The sequence below is a fragment of the Marasmius oreades genome, chromosome 7, assembly GCF_018924745.1.
Source record: "Marasmius oreades isolate 03SP1 chromosome 7, whole genome shotgun sequence".
Classification (NCBI taxonomy): domain Eukaryota; kingdom Fungi; phylum Basidiomycota; class Agaricomycetes; order Agaricales; family Marasmiaceae; genus Marasmius; species Marasmius oreades.
The window spans coordinates 773,442-793,419 of NC_057329.1; the positions used below are offsets into that span (position 1 = coordinate 773,442).

The 19,978-nt window shown below is 48.6% G+C and overlaps 4 protein-coding genes across 5 annotated transcripts; 1 reads left to right on the forward strand and 3 right to left on the reverse strand.

The window, feature by feature from the left end:
* Positions 1-8,018: 8,018 nt before the first annotated feature.
* Positions 8,019-11,389, reverse strand: E1B28_010951 (uncharacterized protein). Its single transcript, XM_043155938.1, has 6 exons — positions 10,863-11,389; positions 10,766-10,807; positions 10,458-10,676; positions 10,144-10,403; positions 9,600-10,090; positions 8,019-9,550 (listed from the first exon to the last, which is right to left on the reverse strand). Exons 1-6 carry the CDS (start codon positions 11,263-11,265, stop codon positions 8,350-8,352), a joined length of 2,616 nt encoding a protein of 871 aa, XP_043005722.1. The 5' UTR covers positions 11,266-11,389; the 3' UTR covers positions 8,019-8,349.
* A 393-nt stretch (positions 11,390-11,782) lies between these two features.
* E1B28_010952 (uncharacterized protein) lies at positions 11,783-13,378 on the reverse strand (the record flags this gene model as incomplete). The annotated part of the gene is made up of 2 exons (XM_043155939.1): positions 11,783-12,317; positions 12,372-13,378. The coding sequence occupies 2 exons, from the start codon at positions 13,376-13,378 to the stop codon at positions 11,783-11,785; spliced, it is 1,542 nt and encodes a 513-aa protein (XP_043005723.1).
* A 275-nt stretch (positions 13,379-13,653) lies between these two features.
* On the reverse strand, positions 13,654-14,717 carry E1B28_010953 (uncharacterized protein; the record flags this gene model as incomplete). The annotated part of the gene is made up of 2 exons (XM_043155940.1): positions 13,654-14,165; positions 14,228-14,717. 2 exons carry the CDS (start codon positions 14,715-14,717, stop codon positions 13,654-13,656), a joined length of 1,002 nt encoding a protein of 333 aa, XP_043005724.1.
* A 1,922-nt stretch (positions 14,718-16,639) lies between these two features.
* On the forward strand, positions 16,640-19,778 carry E1B28_010954 (uncharacterized protein). 2 transcript variants are annotated; one of them, XM_043155941.1, is made up of 5 exons: positions 16,640-16,939; positions 17,006-17,649; positions 17,705-18,721; positions 18,785-18,931; positions 19,002-19,778. In XM_043155941.1, the coding sequence occupies exons 1-5, from the start codon at positions 16,696-16,698 to the stop codon at positions 19,452-19,454; spliced, it is 2,505 nt and encodes an 834-aa protein (XP_043005725.1). In that variant the 5' UTR covers positions 16,640-16,695; the 3' UTR covers positions 19,455-19,778. The 2 variants fall into 2 exon arrangements, with proteins under 2 accessions (XP_043005725.1, XP_043005726.1); XM_043155942.1 differs by having other exon boundaries at positions 18,785-19,778.
* The last annotated feature ends 200 nt before the right edge of the window (positions 19,779-19,978 follow it).

Genomic DNA, 19,978 nt, shown 5'->3' on the forward strand with positions numbered 1-19,978 from the left:
GGGCACGTGAAGGCACGTGGTAAGACGCGTTCTGGGAAAGCAAAACGCGTCGGGAAGAAATGCCCCCAAAGTGGGCTAGGGCCAAACCTGAGCGCTCGGGAGCCAAAAGGCCGAGAGATCTGGACGGCACCTGTGGTACCCAGCGCTAAAGAAAAAGGTGTCTGTAGGGGATGGCGGGTGGGACGAGAAAAAAGACGAGAAAGCAGGGAGATGAGCGCGACGAAGGAGAGAGACAAGGAGCTGAGTAGCAGTGTGCAAACGCAAGGACGCGTTTGCACGTGGTACGATCTTATCGCGCATCTCAGTCGCTATCTTATCCTCTGATAAGTTTCTCGTGCCTCGGCCCTTATCTCGGAATGTCTTTTACTGGAAGCTGTATGATGCACGTGACGTGACGAGTGTGAAGGTCGTTTGAGTCGTTTGATCATGAGAATATACCATTTTTGTTAGCGCTGTGCGCACAGGGAAAACGTTACGATGAGTTACCTGAGCCGCCCGGGCCCCCACCGGACTATAACTTGCCACCGGCTAGGCCGCGGTCAGCTGGATGGGAACTGCCTACGTAGAATGATAAGTTACAACACTTGGTACATACATACAACGATCATAATATAGAAAAACTATGAATGAGCGACAGTGGAAGAAACGATAACGTTGTCCCCCTATTGACCAAGATTCCTGCGTCGAGACCCTCTCAACGTCATTCCCACCCTCAAAGCAAAAATTATCAAATTCCGCTTCCACCGTTCAGAACCACTTACAGCACTTTCCGACCATATCTTCCGACCCAAGCTTCAGACCGTCCCTCCACGTGACATTACAGCCTAAATTTGGACTTTGTCGCGTAAAAATATTCATATTTGGAATGGCCATCACATGTCCGGATGGTCCGAGACTAGACTTCTAGACTAGACAGTCTTAAATGGCAGCTTCACCATGCCGTCTGAAAATTCATCTGACAGCTGTTTCCATAATCGTAGGCCGCTCAGAAAAAAAATTGACGATGACCAAGCAGGTCCCACGACCCCAACGCACCAAATCTACAGCGTGGCCGACTTGACTCGCTTTGTGCTTCACAGTGGGTGCAATTGTGATATTTGTGTGATATTTATGATATGATTAAATCATACCCTTTCCATATCTATCAGTGGCTCTCGCTCGAGCTTTTCGTGTAGCCGGTTTGAACCGTACTATGTCAGTGGAGGTAAGACTTGCGGTTCTTCGTTGAACGTGTATTGATGAGAGGCGTAGGCATTTTCATTTTTCGACATTTAGTCACAACACCGGCCGTTGGAATGAATGAGAAGCGGTCTGAAGTGTTTGGACCTTCCGATACCGCAAGGGGCTGTTTGCAGAGGCGTTGGTGATAAAGGTATGAATCGCTGTAGTTCACAGGTTCAGTCATCGACTGTCAAAATTCGAGTGCGTAAAACCCAACGTACCCATTCACGAACATTGACTTTCCACCAAGCTACCTACTCTCTGCAACTCTCGTCAAGTATTCAACGCACTCGCCATTCCACCAAGCATCCCCTACGTTGAACATATGACGATTATTCTGGCTTTGTGGTGGTACGAGAATGACTGGGAAACGCGCAAGAGATAAGAGATGTATAATTTTGTATTTCCCCCTCTTTTTCAATGCACACGTCTTCCCCGTCACACTGGATCTCCTCGTTGTCGACCTGGGTCTTTAATTCTCGATTCAGAAGGGCTCGTGGTTTACATACCCGGTGGGCCGTTCATGTTAGCCAACCCTTAGACGGCAAGGGTGCGAGTGGCTAATACCATCTACAGGAGACTTGCGGAATCGTCATCGTCGTTGCGGGTTTGGGGAAGAATTTCTTTTGTCCCGATGGTGGTTTATTCAAGTCGCCGCTCATAACGGCGGTTCACTAAAGGCAGCAAAGATGGCCGAATTGGTTTTCCAACCACTTTTAACCAATCTGGAGACTGTAGTTATTACTGGGATTCTTCGTTGAAGCTTCATTACTAAAAAGGAGTCCGCAAAGTGACCATATATCAAATTTGGGGTCAGGGATTTCCTTGTCACGCTACCTTTCTCAAGCTCAAGTTCCAGGTTTCGAAAACGGAGGATTAGATGGTGCGTAATCTTTCTCAGATCATATCGCCCTCCGTGTATGAGGAGACCAAGGGGTCAACAGTTTGAAAAAGCTGATGTGTTACCCTGCGCTCAGAAAGGCTCGTTGCAGCACCACAGCAGAAACGCAGCCGCACTCGTGGTCAACTAACAAGTTGCCGATTCAAGAACGCAGAACGTTAACGTTTTCGTATATCAAGTTCATGAGGTACCTGCTTATACTTAAGGTCCGTACCATTCAGAAGCTTATTTCGAAAATTCACCGGGTGATCATGACAGAGGGAATTAAAGGCCAAAACATGTGACGGAGTTGTATGCGCGTTAGTAGGTCGCTGCAAATGTCCATACTTTTCCTCGCCCCTCATGCGTAAGATGAGGGACCCCGCTGTGTCAGTTCTGCTCAAACAGAAGGCACGGATACTCGCAAGCCAAGGGGCTCTAGTTCCCCACAAATCTGGAGAAAGATTAGCGAATGTGCCCACCCCAAAACGCTCCACAGAAAGAAACGCAAAGTTTGGATCGGCTGAGAACATGCAAGCTTTCTGTCTGCCATTGACAGTTTTGGAGTTGTTGTGATTCTCCAAAGGGGTGGGAATAGAGTGGCCACGGAATCGAACCTGCTTCCCAAATAAACGGCGTGAACTTATAAAGTCATGCCCGACCTACCACCTGCCAGTTACCCAAACGTCAAACGTTAGACCTCAAACCTATTCATCATGAGAACCGTACGTTCCAACGTCCCGTACTCCGAATGGTCTATGTTCACATTTTACTACTATCAACCCAGACTTTCAGCGTCCCAGTCAACGCCCGATGTCCGTTTTGCAAGGATCAGAACCCTAAGTGCAAGTGTTCATCCATGTATCTGCCGATCCTGAAACACCGTAGCAATGACGAACTGATATCCTGTTGTTTAGGTGTGTATGCACAGGTAAAAAAACCAAGGAGAAAGAATGCAACTGCCCTTTTAAAGCCACCGAAGAAGAGGAAGCCAAAACGCAACCGACTGAGGAGGGTGGAGTGAGTGCTTGAATGAGGCTACGCCATGATGCATGAGCCTCCCCACCTCATTCGTTTCTTTGGGAAGGCCCGAAATTACTTTCTGAAACCCCCATGTACTCTTTCGAAATTTTAGATGTAGTTCTATCCCGCAGAAATGCTGGTCGCTAGAATAAGAAAGTAAACCAGGGTGAGAAACCGGTCAAACTGAATATTTACCATTAACCACAGACTGAGATCCTTACCAAGGATCCATCACTCTTTAGGTTGTCCTTCTCTCCTGCATATGGCAAGTCTCCGTTCAAAGCAAATACAACACGGGTAGAAATGCCAACATTCCCCAAGTCCGGCGCCAATTCGCGATGTGCAGCGAGAAAATCTGAGTTGTGCCCTCTTGAGTAGTCATCGAACCCATTTGGCTTTTGAAGGACCTTCTGATATTTTGACTCGTGATTACCGACGCAGAAGTACGTGTCCTCAGTACGACGATGGAATAATGGTGTCGTTCAATGTAAGCCGGAGCAGAGCTCACGCTAGAGGGTGTATTCAGTGGCAGAAGTCGGAGTGTCGCTACCTATCTGCATTGCCATTATATCGACACCAGATTTCTCCACCCCAAGCGCTGCATGGAAACAAACAGGATCCGACCATTCGATACCGACTTTGTGTTCGAGTCAGACAGGGCAAGAATGACCGGGAAAACCTGGTAAGTAAAAGCCTCAGGCTGAAATGCGAACTGCGCACCGATACATGTAGCCTCTGAATCACAGTCACAGCTATGCGATCGAAAGACCGATTGCACTTATACACGTTAACATTGGCCATATTACTGAGACAACCTCCGATGCTCTGACCGGAGATAGAGTTTGTGTTTTGGGTCACCGTCGCGTCGATAAAAGAGGGTGGGCACTGACTTCGCGATACTAATAGCCGTTGTGGTGCCGAATCACGTGGGGGTCGCCGTCCCTTTTTCTTTCACCTTCACTGAGAAGACGAAACGAAAATTCCATTGTTGGTCCCTCTGTCCGTGTTTTATTTCCGAGCTGTGAATTATGGTGAATCACTCTGAATCAAATCTGACGTGTCGCCATTATTTACAGTACTTGATGTAACTCTGAACAGGTCCAAAACAAACGCAAGGCGCAAGGCAAGGCGGGTGACATCGACGACGGTCCTAGTACCAGTAACGAACGGCCGCCACTGAAACGTGCTCGCCCGACGTCGGTGCAGTCCGAACTGCCTGATGTTAATCGCATCCTCAAGGAGTTCGTGGAAAGTTATCTTCCCAAGAGGTGCTCCAATAACGAAGACATGTACTCTTTCTTCTCGTCAATTGGCTCTTCGAGGTCTACCTTTACATCTAGTACAACGTGCGCTCTACCACGCTGTGTCTGTCAATCCCTCACACGTTTGCAACAGTTTTAAAAGAAGCGTTTGAAATGGATTACTCTACCCCAAGTCCCGGTATTCTTCTACGTGTCATGGACAAACACGGTATAAAACCGCAGCAACCCTAGTATAATTGCTCGTTCCCCGCTGTCCAATCGTTGGGGATAGGCCAGGGCACGTCACGCTTGATGGATCACTCTGCCACACTTCGGCGGTTCACGATTTCTTTCAACATCCATCAAGTGATGAGACTCGGGTGCAACAGTAGGTTCCTTCTGATGTACATTTGTACTTACCTCCCCTCCTCATAGCTTACCCTCCGTTTGACCACCAAGTCCATAATATACACGACCTCTCGTCTTCTTGCAAGCTCTTTTTAACGAAACGGTCGTTGAACTCAAATCGTACGAAAAGGGAAAGCCACAATAGATTTCTGGTAAATCGTACAAGTGGATGAAGGACGGATCGATGGTAGATAATGTGGGTACAAACAGAACTATGTTCTATGGCCGGATGGTGGCAAAGGCTCGGGAGGTGCGTGTACAGTTTAATGATTGGTACTGTTTTGACCCACAATTCCATCACTTGGAAAAGCTAGAACCCGCAAATGTCCAGAAGCCTCTCGAAGACTGTGCAGATGATTTGAGCACCGCAGCTCAATCACTCGTCAGGCGTTTACACCTTTACCGAGGAGACAGTCGAATTCTGTGCGATTGCCCACTTTGATGAAGCCCACGCGTTATTTTCACCGTCGGCGGACTTGTCATTAATAGCGGTACATGATTTAACGCCCACTCATGGGTCAGATTCATAACGGCGATTTGCAAGACACCTCATAAGATGGCGGAACTCCTTCTCCACATTCGACCTGTCTGGGGAACATAGTTATCCCAGGGATCTTTCGTCGGCATTATTCCCAAAGTCCACACCGGATGACAGACAGAATTCAAACACGTCTGACCGAGTCGTTTGTGCGTTGAAAAAAACACAAGTTTGGGTCGGCTGAGCGCCCGCTAGGCCGCTTCCGAGTAAGGATATGAAAATCAGAGATCATTCTTGCCACGCCGCTCCTCCAGCTCAAGTTCCAGTTTTCGAAGACAGAAGCTGAGAGAGTTGTGGAATCCATGCGAAAAGGAGAGCAGGTGGTCTACAGTATGAAGAGACTCGAGACCAAGAAGTTTATTCACCCAACGTTGCAGAAAGAAAACAAAGTTCGGATCAGCTGATAGCACGCAAGCTTTCTGTCTGCCACTGACAGCCCCCCTGGAGCTGTTGTAACTCTCCCAAGGAGTCGGAAAAGAGTGGCCACGAATTGGTATGAAACCCTGGACTCCACTTCAACTTATGATTATTATATTAAGCCCAACCAAGACTCGAGTCAGGTCCTTGAGCTACTTAACAACTGCCAGCTACCCAACCGTTAAACTTTCAAACCTACCCACCATGAGAACCGTACGTTCCAATGTCCTGCACTCCGAATGGTCCACGCTCACATCGTACTATCAAACCAGACTTTCAGCGTCCCTGTCAACGGCCGGTGCGATTTTTGCGCTCAACTTAGGTGCCCATGCACAGTCAAGTATGTGCCGATCCTGAAACACTTTCTCCACCATTAGTAGCAATGACGAACTGATATCCTGTTGTTTAGCTGCGAATGCATAGCGGGCCACGCGGAGTCAAACTGCGTCTGCGCGGCTGCCAAAAAATCGGCGCAACCGGCTGAGGAGGGTGGAGTGCTTGAATGAGCCTGCCCGAAAGTACCTTCTGAAACCCCCATGTACCCTTTCGAATTTTTATCTGTAGTTCTATTCCAAGTTCCATTGCCGATTGCCCAATTTTTGGGCCAGCCTTGGACGTCCAACTTTGTCTATCGTGAACTGATGCCTATGCAAGTGAAGTGTAGGTTGAGCTGGAGGCAAGTGTTGGCTTGGGGAACGCGGCCAGATCACGCTGCTGGGTCGGCGGGATCCTCCGGCGGTAATTTGTTCTCCTGCGAGGATCAGTTTGAACTTGGTGTTATTAGTATGTGCCAAGAATAATAACCCCAAATGAGTTTAATGATGGAGTTATAGGTGGGATGGTGGGTAACGAAAATGTAATGTAGATAGCGAGAGAAACCAGCGACGATTTCGTGGAACGTGGTTCAAAGGAAAGGACGATAGTAGAACTATCGCTCAGTTGCTTTGATGCCTGCTACTGGCTCCGCCGCTCCGGTATCTGCAACTCATCTAGACCCATGTATACTGGCACAAGACTAGGCACAAACAAGTACCGGATGAATTACTGGAAACTATAATGATCCTTGGAGAGTGGAGATGATAGTTAGTCTAGTACATCTTTCTACTTGATACACTAGGTAGTATTAGTACACTCTAATCCTGTACTTTACCAAGGCTGCTGATCACCTTAGAGTCTACCGGCTTCTTAAGAGGCTCGAGACTCGGATTGCTCGATTTCAGGGCCATGTAATCTATCTATCTATCTATCCTACATGGTCTGTTGAATTTGCAAGGCACTACATAATAATACGGCCGAACTAGTACTCGCTTTCCTAGTAGCCTTCCCCACATTCGGACTGTCTGGAGGTATTTATCCGACCAGTTGAAGCACTGTGATATATTTCCAAAGTTCAAGGACAGGTCGCATCGGGATTTAAGGCAAAGTTAACACATCTGACTGAGTCATTAGTGCGGTTGAAGAAGCTTCCTGTCCGCCACTGACAGCCTGGAGGTGTTCATTCTATTGATTCTTCAACGAGTCAGAAAAGCGTGGCCATGCATTGGACTTAGTACCTGCTTGGAGGGCGCGAAAACCGGAGATTCGAGTCCATAGGAGATCTGAGGAGAGCAGGTGGTCTATGATAAGACTCGAGACCAGGAAGTCTCCTGACATTCACCCAATAATATTGCATGGAGAAAGAAAACAAAAAAAGAAACAAAGTTTGTCGGCTGATAACATGCAAGCTTTCTGCCACTGACAGCCCTGGAGCTGTTATGAAAAGAGTGGCCACGGATCTAACTTATTGCCTGCTTCCAAATAAAGGACATGAAACCCTGGACTCCACTTCAACCTAAAACTTATAAGGCCCAACCCAAGCAGACTCGAACTTTCAGGCCCTCGAGCTACTTACCAACTGCCAGCTACTAGCTAACCGTAAAACTTCAAACCTATTCAGTATGAAAACCGTACGTTCCAATGTCCCGTACTCCGAATGGTCTATGCTCACATTGGACTATCAACCCAGACTTTCAGCGTCCCCGTCAACGCCCGGTGTGCTTTCTGTGCTCAACTTAGGTGCCCATGCGCAGACAGGTATGTGTCGACTCTGAAACGCTTTCTCCGCCGTAGCAATGGCGAGCTGATATCCTGTTGTTTAGCTGCAAATGCGTATCTCCCGCAACCTGCGCCTGCGCTCAGAACAGAGAAAACGAATCGGCGCAACCGGTTGAGGAGGATGGAGCGAGTGCTTGAATGAGGCTAAGCCATGAGCCTCCCGCCTCACTCGTTTCTTTGAGAAGGCCCGAAATTACTTTCTGAAACCCCCATGTACTTTTTCGAAATTTTAATTGTAGTTCTATCCCGCAGAAGTGCTGGCCGCTGACCCACATGCTTTAAGTGACAAAAAACCGGCAGAAAACTGGAACAAAAAAAAAACAATCTAGCCTTGAAGGGAGTCAAACTGAGGACATCGGCCTCGTGCTACCATTGACCACAGAGTGAGATCCTTACCAAGGATCCGTCGCCAACTTATCCCTTGCCTCCCCACGACGTGGGCACTCTCTTTAGGTTGTCCTTCTCTTCACCATATGGCAAGTCTCTGTTCAAAGCAAATGCAACGCAAGTAGAAATGTCAACATTCATCAATTCCGCCAAACGATGTCGTTCAATTCCGACGCCAATTTGCGAACTGCATCGAGAAGATCTGGGTTATGCCTCCTTGAGTAGTCGTCGAAACAATTTGGCTTTTGAAGGAGCTTCTGATACTTTGACTCGTGATTACCGACGCAGGAGTACGTGTCCGCAGTACAGCCATAGAGCACGATAGAATAATGGCGTCGTTCAATATCAACCGGAGCAGTGCTCGCGCTAGAGGGTGTATTGGCAGAGGGTGTGTCGGTGTCTATTTGCGTTGTCATAATCTCGACTCCGAACTTCTCCACCCCGAGCTGCATGGAAACAGACAGGATCGGCAAATCGTCGTGACACTCTCCAATCAGACTCGGGTTTGGAGATACAGCTATGCGTTGCGGGATATTCAGCACTTTGATTTGAGCCATGCTTGTTCGTTCTAGAGAAATCATCGAGGTTGGATCCCCGTTATGGAGTGGTATTCCAACGTCCTGGTTTTGCTGATTGTAGGTTTGCATCGCCGCCCCTCGCTTGAGCAGTTCGGATGCAAACTGCAGATTGAACAATTCGGGGTCGCCAAGGCGGACGAAATGGGAAAAGTTTAGCCAGGTGTTGGCAAAGGCGACTTCGAGTTCGGGATCATCCTTGTATGCGTGGACAGGGGTGGCGTGGCGGACCGATTCCCAGATTTCGGGTGCGAGAAGCTTCTCCAAAAACACCACTAGTCGGATTGGCCGATGGTACAGCAGTTCAAATGTCGAACTTGAATCGAGCTTAGCAGCCTCGTCGTGTGCGACGGTCAGAAGAGTTCGAGCGACGAGTTGCCTACGTTCCTCCTGCGCGAGCAACCCAGTTTTCAAAGCATCCTCAAGTATATCCGGGGCCTTATCGACAATTGACACGTCGGAATTGAGGATGCGTCCTGCTGCTTCCGACAGCACTGGCTCAGATAGATACGCGGTTTCAACGTATTCTCGGTCTCCAGGAATGTTGCAGACGCATCGCATATGCGATTTCACAAGTTCGTCCTGTGTTGTGCGCGAGAGCCTTTGAAGGCCATCAAACTCAATATGAACTCGTAAATCAAGTGCCGCCAGATCTGCATGATGTCCAGAGGATGACTCGGAGGCACCACCTCGCAATTTCGTCACTGCCAGATCAATCGTTTTGCCTTTCTCTGCCTTCGGGAGGCTCTGACAATAAGCGTACCACCTAGGATTCAAGTTGAATACACGTTGTAGTGCAGCTTCATCCCACTTACATCGAGCGACCAAACTTGGCCATTTGTCCCAGCTCGCAAACTCCTACAAGCGTCAACTTTCCTTCCTCCTTTGCCTGTGTTGTGAACCCTCGACAAAAGGCATTAAATGGAAGCTCGAAGAAGGGCGGGATAAGTTCGTTACTTTTTTGGACTCGAATGGATGGGTACCATGCAGCCTTTGCGACAGTTGGGGGTTTGAAGTCCGTGGACCGTATAAGGATAGGGTCTGTGGACAGGAAAACAAAGAAGATCCGCTCGTTGGAAATTATGTGCAAGACGCGCATCAAAGCGTAGTAAGGGGTGCGGTTATGTGGTCCATTCGACGTTGAAAACAACGTGTGGGCTTCGTCAAAGTAGACAATCGCAGAGAATTCAGCTCTCCTGTCGTAAAGCTCCTCTAAACGATTGACGAATGATTTAACTACGGTGATCAAAGCTTCTGCACGACGTTTAAGAAGCTCCTGGTGATTCGCGGGCTTTGAACGTTTCAACTACCCAGATCGTGAGTCAAAAACGGGTAACAGTCGTGATGGTGTACACCCACCTCTCGAGCCTTTTCTACCACTCGGTCATAGAACATAGTTCTGTTTGTACCCACGCTATCTACAGTCGACCCGTCCTTCATCCACTCGTACCATTTACCAGCAATCTCTTGTGGCGTTCCTTTTTTATATGATTGGAGTTCGGCGACCGTTTCGCTAAACAGAGCTTGCAAGAAGACAAGAGGTCGTGTCACGGTATCCACGTCGTACTCGAATCCTGTCGTGAGAAACTCGCGAACTTGGTGGTCAAACGGAGGGTAAGCTATGAGGCCGGGTGTAAGTACAAGTACAGATAGGATTATGGGAAGGAGCCTACTCTCTGCACCGAAGTCCATCTCTTCATGGATGACGAAAGGAATCGTAAACCGAAGTGTGGCAGAGTGATCCATCAGGCGCGATTTGCCCATCCCCGACGACTGGACAACAGGGAACGAGCGATTATAGTATTCCGTGTGTATATTGTATGTGTCCATGATACGTAGAAGAATATCGGGGCGTGGGGTACAGTAATCCGTCTCAAATGCTTCTTTGAAATCTGTTGCAGATGTATGAGGGATTGACAGCGAGAGATGAAGGTGCAACAGATAAGTACAGCCCGCAGAAAGAATCGAGAGGCACTCTTACACTTTGTTATATCGCCACTACTTGAAAGTCGACGTCGCAATCCTGAACCCATTGTATGAATAAAGGTAATCGCCCATTAACAGCACATTGAACTAACTTGGATCCTCGAAGAGTGCTTTCCAATCGCTCGTCTTGAAACAATCGCCGACAATGTTCCCCAACTCGGCATCGTTTGTAACAGCGTTCTCGCAGTACCTCAGATCTGTGAATTTAAGGTTAAGGACGTTCTTCCACCGGGAGTTCCCGCAGAGTTCATTAACGAGCTTATAGAGGATATAAACCTTGTCTGCATCGTTGGAGCACGTCTTGGGAAGATATCTCTCGACAAACTCTGTGAGGATGATGCCATTAACATCAGGTAGTTCGGATGGTACTGATGTCGGGCGAGCACGTTTCGGTGGCGGCTGTTCGTTACTGGTGCTGGTCCCGTCGTCGACGTCCCCCGCCTTGTCTTGTCCCTTGACCTGCCCCTCGCCCTGCGCCTTACGTTTGTGTTCCATGAACAGAATCACCCCAAGCAGCGTCACTATCAACTTGTAACTTTGACACCGACAGTGAGACCAATTCGTTTTTAGTGGTCGGCGGTGAAGGTAGAAGGTGAAACAAAAGTGACTGTGACGCGATACCACTGTAGCCAGTTAACCAGTTTCCGATCTTGCATTTTTTTGTACATATGAAAATGAATGAATGAGATCTACATACAAAGTACTGTCAACCTGCCATTCAATGTCGGACACAAGGAAGGTACTGCCCGTCGAGAATTGAATTAAAAAACCACGCCCTTTCGAAGTGACAGGAGAGTTCAGAGATATCGATAACAGCTACTAGCGAGGCGAGATGATAGACAGTCATTGCCAGGACTGTAAGACAAGAATGATACAATACTTAGTACATACAACACACCATACTTAATACAGACAACTAATAGAATATACATAAATGAGCGACAGCGTCTACTCTAATAGCGGAAGAAACGTTAACGTCGTCAAAGGCCATCAACCCCTTGTTGGCGTAGGTTCAGACGTTCACCTCTAACTGCTCCTGCGTCGAGACCTTTTCAATATTTGCTTCACCAGCCTTCTCCGCCCTCAAAGATAACAAATTCCTCTTCCACCGTTCAGACTCACTCTCCTCTACACCCTCCTCGTGCACATTCCCATCTCCAGCGTAATCATACCCTTTCACATCCATTGTCCAGATAGTACTAGCTCTGACTCTAGCTTTTCGTGCAGCGGCTCTGAACCGTACATCACTAGACGTGAGACTCGCGGTTCTACGTCGAAGGTGTTTAGAGGGTGAAGATGAAACTGGGAGTGTATGAGAGTGGTACACGTAGGGATGATTCGATATTCTAAATTCCAGTCGTTGAGAAGTAGGGCCTGGAGCGCTTGGGCCTTCCGACACCTCGGCTTTCGCAAGAGGCTCTGGCTCTGGCGGAGGAGTTGGCGATGGAGATCCTTTAGGCATTATCGACGCCGCAATCCGAAAAATGTCGGCAACGGGAACATGATCGTGTTTCGTTTGCATGCGATGGGCGAAGATACATGAATCGCTGTAGATAATGTTCAGTCAATTGGCCGTCAGAATAGAATTTGGGTGCATTTACCCATTCACAAACACAAACTCTCCACCAAGCTGCTTACTCTCTCCGCCTTTCTCCCAAAGTGGCATACCCACCTTCAACGCACGCATCACCACCGTCGCCATCCCACCAAGCATCCCACGCTTCACATATGTCGATGCACCCGCATGATTCGACACCGACCTTGACGTCGTCTCCCCAACCATTCGCATCCCCAGCGCCTCATAGAGGTGTAGCGTTGGATCCGTGAACACTTCCACCCGTTTCGGCATCTTGAATATCTGCCTATACTTGGTGATCAGGGTATGAGAGCCATTGCTAATAATCACCAGCTGTACATCATCGATCAAATCGTCGATCCCGTGGTTAATCCTCACCACGTCGACGAGATTTTGAACGTAATCCTGATCGAACGGACACCAGAAGTGTCTGATAAAAATCACTATCACAGCAGCACCAATCCGGGTAAACAAAGATCCAAAGGATATCCGCACCCCAGATTCAGTGATGAGAGGGAGAGCGGCAGCACGAATCAACTGTGATTGGGTGGGCAACGCAAGTTCGGGAGTTGTATGGTGAGGCGTGGACGGTGCGTACGATGCGGATATGTCCTTCATCTTCGTTCTGATGTCTTGTTTCCGAGCCGACGACGGAGGTGTTTTTGGAGCAGACACCAGGTCGCCTGACAACCCGATTCCGGATTCATCTGAACGTGTGGCGGTGGAGTTACTGATATGTTCAGGTTTGATTTGAGCTGAAACTGAAGGTGCGCCAGGAAGATCCCTCGTAGCAACTGTCGGAGCGGGCGATATTAGGGTGGGGTTTGAGATTTGAAACGAACGGGAGGTGGACGAACGTTGTGCCATACTTCCCGCCACGCTTCCCGACGTTCTGGGTGACGAACGTCGGAAAGGGAATCTGTAGGCGGTGGTTGCTGATGACGTGGAATCGAGGGATGTTGATTGTATTGATGCCCTTCGAGTATTGGAAAAGAACAATGATGATGACGTGATAGCTTCAGGAGATGTCATATTACTAGATTTGCCAGCAGTGCGGGCGGGTTTGGGCGGACATGATGGCTCAGAATGACTGGCGTTCGTGCCGTGGCCTACGAGAGAGGAAGGTAACGAAACTTCAACGTACGATGACGAGCTGTGTAAAGAGTCCGCGCTTCTAGCGGGGGATGGTGAGACTGAGGGACCTTCTGGGACGGAAGCGGGGATAGTAGGTGCGAGAGGTGTGGAGGGAAGGACGTGGATGTCTGGTATAACTGCACACCTTGTAAGGCTGCTTCCTACAGAATGCTTCAGAGAACGGCGAGGAGGTGAAAATTGCCGGCTATTAGAGATCTCAGGTTGAGAGTGATACCCATGATCGCCTTCGGGATCACGCCTGGAGAGAAATGATTCCTCCGAACCGTTCCTACTCGGCCATCGAGTGTGTTTTTGGCGGGAGTTGAAGGTACGCGTATAGGTGCTGGGAGGAGTGGAATACGGGGGGTCGACTGAAGTGGCGAACGAAGTCGGAGAAGAGACGGCCGACGAGTAAGCGAGAGTTTCGTGGGGGTTTTGGAGTTGGAAGATGCGATTGAGACTGAACTATTGATGCTCATCTGACTGGGTTTTTTACGGGGTGTAAAGAAGTGAGAGATTCTGCCATGGGCACCGATTCTCTGATTCTGGGTAGGAGAGGTGGGACGCGTGCTGTCCACACCCTCAACATCCGTACCACTGCTATCACTACCCGCTTCACGAGATAAACTTTCTTTGTGCGCAGATTTTGGTAACGTCACGGAGTATTGGTGTGCATTGTACTGGCCTTGAATGCGGTTTTGAACTTACGATCAGAGGACGGCGATTGAAGAAAAAAGGACCGCTCACCCATGACTGACTGTGACCTCCGTCTATAGTGTGCTTCTGCAACAGGCGACCTTGGCGGGGTGGCCAGTTCTCCATGAAGTTCAAAGTCGCATCGTGATTGAAATGTGATTAGATCGTCTAGGTTCAACGGTGCCGCTGGGTAGAGCTGGAATGAAGCTCGATAGCCCGGTGGGGATATAGGTGACAAGTTGTCCTGACTGGATGAAAAGCCGAGGAGAGCACTAGATCTACTTCGCAACACAGATAACGGTGCAAAAGGATCGTTTGGGTCGGGCGGTGGATAGCGTGCAGTAACGTCTAGACGGGGTGGCGGCTTGCGTTTGATACGACTTTGGTTCGGTACACCATCGGGGAGCACGACCTCCATGACAAAAGAGAATGACGGGTCGGGTAGATGATGGGAGTAAGAGATTAAGAGTAAAAAGAGCCCCAGTTTATAAAAGGTGGACTGGTCGCATGTATTTGGTGAGGCTCGGGTTGTCAGGTTCATTGCTTCTTAGACTTCTTGCAGGCTTCTTGCACGTGTATAGTCCTTTACCTTCCTTTTTCCCTTTTCCCTTTGTTTCCGCCTCTCTTTGGACTTCTTGTGACTTGCTGAAACATCATTCGGTCGAATAAAGCCCTTTCAGGACCCATAATATGAGAGATTCTGGTGTCGTTATAGCTATGTTGGAGGTGCTTGTCAATGTCAGAGCTGTGTTTTCTTTTTTCCACGCGTCTACTGTCAGCACTCGCTCTTCCTATGGCGACCACGATGGGTTTGATCTCTTTCTGCGACTCGCTGGATGATAAGCGAAAAGGATCGTCGTCTGCATCGGAATCTTCGCCATCTGAGTACTATCACTATAGCTCTCAATCATCAACCACGTCGTCAGTTTCGTTCCGCGTGGAGGACAACACTATTGAGCTCTCCTAGACTCCTGTGCATTAATGAGCTTGAAACGATGCGCTGCCTTTGACCAAATGAGGTTTTATTTCGACGAATAACGAACCGCTTTGTGACAGCTACTGCTGCTAGCCTGTATCGCTGTACCGATACTGTGGGATCCCCTAACCGCTCCACATCTTCTCAGAGGCATCTCTCAAGCGTTCTCATCCTCATTTCATATATTCACACAGGCGAGTTCTGATTTGACGCACATGGCCGCGACCGTTGCACTTGGGGTCTGGCCACAGTGACGTCCTCAAGTTCAAGTTTTACATCCAATGCCATGGACCGGTGGGCGGACCTTTACCTCAAGATTTGCATTATCTTTCGTCCCCAATAGGTCAATCAAAAGCGGGAGTAACCCAATATCCTGGTTCCGATTACTCCAGATGCCAGGTACAGCAGTCACCCACATTGTCTTCAATTGTTTGTACTGGAGGTATGGCCTGACCACCTGAAACACCTGGTCTTCGTTCCCTAGTCTTGCTCTGAATCATAGCTCGATTGCCAGGCTTCTAGGTCTGTTGATGAATGTGCTCACGCTCGATTTCAACAAATTTCAACATTACTCATTGGATGTAATGAGGGGGAAATCGATACATGGTCAACCTGTTTTTCTCGGTCAAAGTGTCATTGTGTCGAAGGGCGTAAACAAGAAGTTCTAACGATACTCGGGAGAAAGTGTGAAAATTAACTTCGTCGTCTTCGATCTTGCGATCAAATTAGGGCCGGTTCTAAGCACAAGGTTGGCAGTTTTGACTCACTCAAGCCTCGTGAAATTGAATCCGCTGAGCATGGTTTTCGAAGCTTCAAGTCCACCTCGACTACACATGAGCCACGATACTGTCTCCTGGGTGTTCAGAGACTGCATAGCTTGGCAGGTGTCGGATGGCTGTTTTGTTGGTGACGGCAGTATCATCATCCACGCGACGAGACTCGAAACGGAATGTAGATCGACTTCGAGTAGTGAAATATGAAAGCTTGGGCCCTAATTTACGGTTGCCTTGCAGAGCGACCCATCGAGGCTAGTGTCCTACGGACTTAAAAGCTTAAACACCCGTATTCATGGGCGGGTTGCCCTCGATACTGGCGACGTAGATTCAGTCCCACTAATATAACCAAGCCGCTTTCATATAAGTATCAACTACTAGTACGTACCTATCCAATTCTCTCGCGTTCTTTTACTTCCCCAGATCCCGGTATACCGTGGACTTCAACACCGGTTACCCCGACGTCGATCTTAGGAACATTCGATTTGTTATTATTGTTATTAGGGATTTTTACGTCTTGAGCTTCCCTGGGTGTCACTCTCCTGCGAAAGTATAACGATTTGAAAGAATGCAGAATTGATTCCCACAAACACAGTTCAAAGTTACAGTACATCCTTTGCTTATTTTCGGCTAGCTCATCCTAGATTGTAAAGCGGCTCTTATCTTATCGCAATGCTGCTACATCGTTTACGTCACCCAAATTAAGGAGGAAATCGGAATCTTTCTCTAAGACTTCGTCCATGTAAAACAGGTTTCCTTCTCATACCACCATGTCCCAGTCCATTTTAGCTTCAAATCAAAGCCATAACATACCTTTATTCAGTATCTCTCAAGCAGTCTCCAATTTACAATCTACTGCGAATTCCTTTCACGCCTCAGACAATGCACATGCTTCAACATCAGGGACCGCGTTTAGAGCCCCTGCCCACAAGCATGCTCATCATCTTCATTCAATACCCCCTAGAGAAAAGAGTACTAGAACACTTATTATTGATCATATGCTTTGGGTTCACGGTGCGTTTCTTAGCTTTGTTCAGAAGTTCGATTGCCCTAATACTCGACTTAATTCACGACGAACAGGAAGGACTCGATTTGCACAGGCAAGAGCTGAGTTGGGCATGACGGATCGTACTGGTGGTCCTTCTTCATCCAATTATCAGCATCGGTATCGACCGGAGAATTACGAGGAAGAAGACGAGATTGCCAGCGACGGAGAGGATGTTGAAGTGCTGAAGGCTCGGAGCTCACCTCACGACGAAGATGAAGAGACTAGACTCAGGAGACAGGATCTACCGTTAGCTAGGAATCTACGGTTGCGTGCCGAAGGACTAGAGAAGGTCGTAACATCTATGCTCGTCCAGTTACCACCAGTCAACCCAATAATCGATGATGACCTCGACGATCCTCCTACATCCCCCAACGCAGTGTCAAGTGCTTCAAGCTCTCGACCGCAGCACCAGCATACCCTCCCCAACGGGGTTCGATTGAGACTTGCATTAGCTACGGTCATAAATGATCTATTTTCCCGGCAAACACCCCCGCAGCCTTATAGACATAAAGCAAGTTCCCCGTCCACCAGTCGTGAAACACCCAACGAGGAAACCACATCCGAGGAAGCTGGACCTTCATCGTCTTTCCTTCCTCCTGCTCTCTCCTTGTTATCTCCTGTATCAGCATATTCACGTTCGCATCCGCATCATGATTTCTCCCTTGCCAGGGATTATGTGAGCTTCATCAATTCATAACATCTATATAACGACTAACAAAATTAACTTTTAGGTTCAGTCACAACACACCCCTTCCTCCTCTCGTACGGAGCGTCCTTCGAAGCCAAACGCTCGAGTACGAGCATTTTACCAATCGGGCGCTGATCCCGACACAGCCAACTCGCCGCCTGGCTTACGCTGTCCTAGACACCTTCACACCAGCTGCGAGATCTGCGTAGAAGCTAAATCTAATCTGCGTCCACTTTCGGTCAGTGGACATAAACAACCGAACCCGGGTTCAATGGGTCCACCCGGTACGAGTTTCGTCAACGGAACTGGTTCGACATGGAATTCATGGAAAGGTACACCGATCGGAATTGCACCGGATGGAGGAGGGGTATCTGGATGGCAAGATGGTGGCGGGATCGGGTCTGGGTTGTTGAAGCCGGGAATTCACGGAACTGTGTTGAGGAGAAAGTCTAGGGATGGTGGCATTCCCAATGAAGGCAACAGTTCAAATGGAAGAGGGATTACGAAGCTGTCGGAGTTGATACCGAGGTTTTTGAGGTTGTCTGCATTGGTAGCTGCGGAGCTTGGGAGGGAAGTGAGAGAAGCGAGAGAGGTCGAGGGTGCGTTGGTTGATTCGGGGGAGTCGAGTGATTCAGAAGATGAAGGGGACGGAGGTGGTGGCGATGGAGAAGGTGGGGTTGACGGTGCGACCAGTGACGCACGTGCGGAGGGTTCACGTTCGGCATCGCGTGCTCAACTGCATAATCGATCTTATCTTCACGCCTTACGGCCATCGAGGGAGTGGTATCTGCTACTCGCGGGACTACTCACACGTGCTGCATTGCAGGGTTACTTGAGTGCCGGATGGAGGGGGACAGATGCTGTGGAATGTTTGATGACTATAGGCCTGGGAATACGGCCAGATACTGGTGTGGAAGACCCGGATGCGGAGTGGGAGGGGTTTGAACCCGACGAGCTGCCGAACTTGATTGATTCTGTCAGGATGTTGTTTCCTACCGGGATGTCGAAAACGCATGCAGCGGAGGAATATGAAGCCGAGATGAATGAGAGGTTACGGAAGGTAAAAACTTCATTTCGTCCCTTTCTGGTCCATCCCGTAATGATCGTTCTCTTTTCTTTCTAGTTCATCGACATTCCGCTTTCAACACCCGATCTATCGACACACATGGAAGACCTGGCGTGGCAGTATCCTGCTGAGGCTATAGAACGAGCCGCTGTCAGATTCTGTGAAGCAATGGCCAAATGGCGTGGAACGCCCGAATTGGAAACGGTAAGCATCCAGGAATTTTCCGTTTACATCTGTTCATACCTCCTTCGTTATTCACGGGAAGTACAAAAAGAAGCCATCGAACAGAAAACCACCTGAACCAACCTCTGATGAACTTACCATGACTATCGAATCCCTTGTGCATTCAAACCCTTCTTCCCCGTCTGGACCACATCTGGTACAAAGGACACATCACCACAAACGGAAGCCGATAATCGAGCTTTACTTCCTGCAACCGACAGATGCAAACCATCACTTGAGCTCGCCATTACAACCTCCGTCAACCGGGTATCCCCAGCCCCCACCTCAATTCCTTTCCCCCAGTAGTGTTGACCATACTTCCTCTGTCCCGACCAGCATACAATCGCTGCAGAATATACCTTCGGGGATGACGCCAGCCATGTTAATGGGCACCAGGCCCTCAACGTGGGATTGGACTGAGAGTTCTAGTACCCGTGGGAGCACCAAAAGACCGCACGTTGAGGAGGATTTAGGGAATTCTTCCAAGAGGTACCGTGGGTCGTGAAACTCGGAGGTTTATTCGTCTTCGTTCGTTGTTCCCTCCAGCCCCTACGTTGTCGTTTATTCGTTCTTGTTGTCGCTGTTCTTGTCATGTTTTTGCGTTTCAATGTTTCCGGACGTTGGTTATTGGATTTAACTTCAAAAATAAAAATGTATCATAGCATTCATCCCACTCCATCCATCACCCTCTATATATATCGATTACCAGTAGCCACGAATTCTGACGATTATTCTTACTAGTTCACTTATTTGTGTTATTTTCTGCATGATGTATCTTGTTGACCGTATTTCGGGTATAATTTACCTCTGCTTGAGGCCTTTACTAGTATTTAAATCGTCTTGCTGAAGGTGCACCAGTAACTGGAAAGCTAATAGCCAACCGGGACCTGCCGAAACAGCACTTGTGTGGCGCAGGATTATAATACGGGCTGGACGGCTGGACGCTCCACAGAATTTAGTTATCCCATTTCATTGTGGTCGTATTGCGAATTTGGGGTTTCTGGTCTCCATGAACTCATTGAATATCTA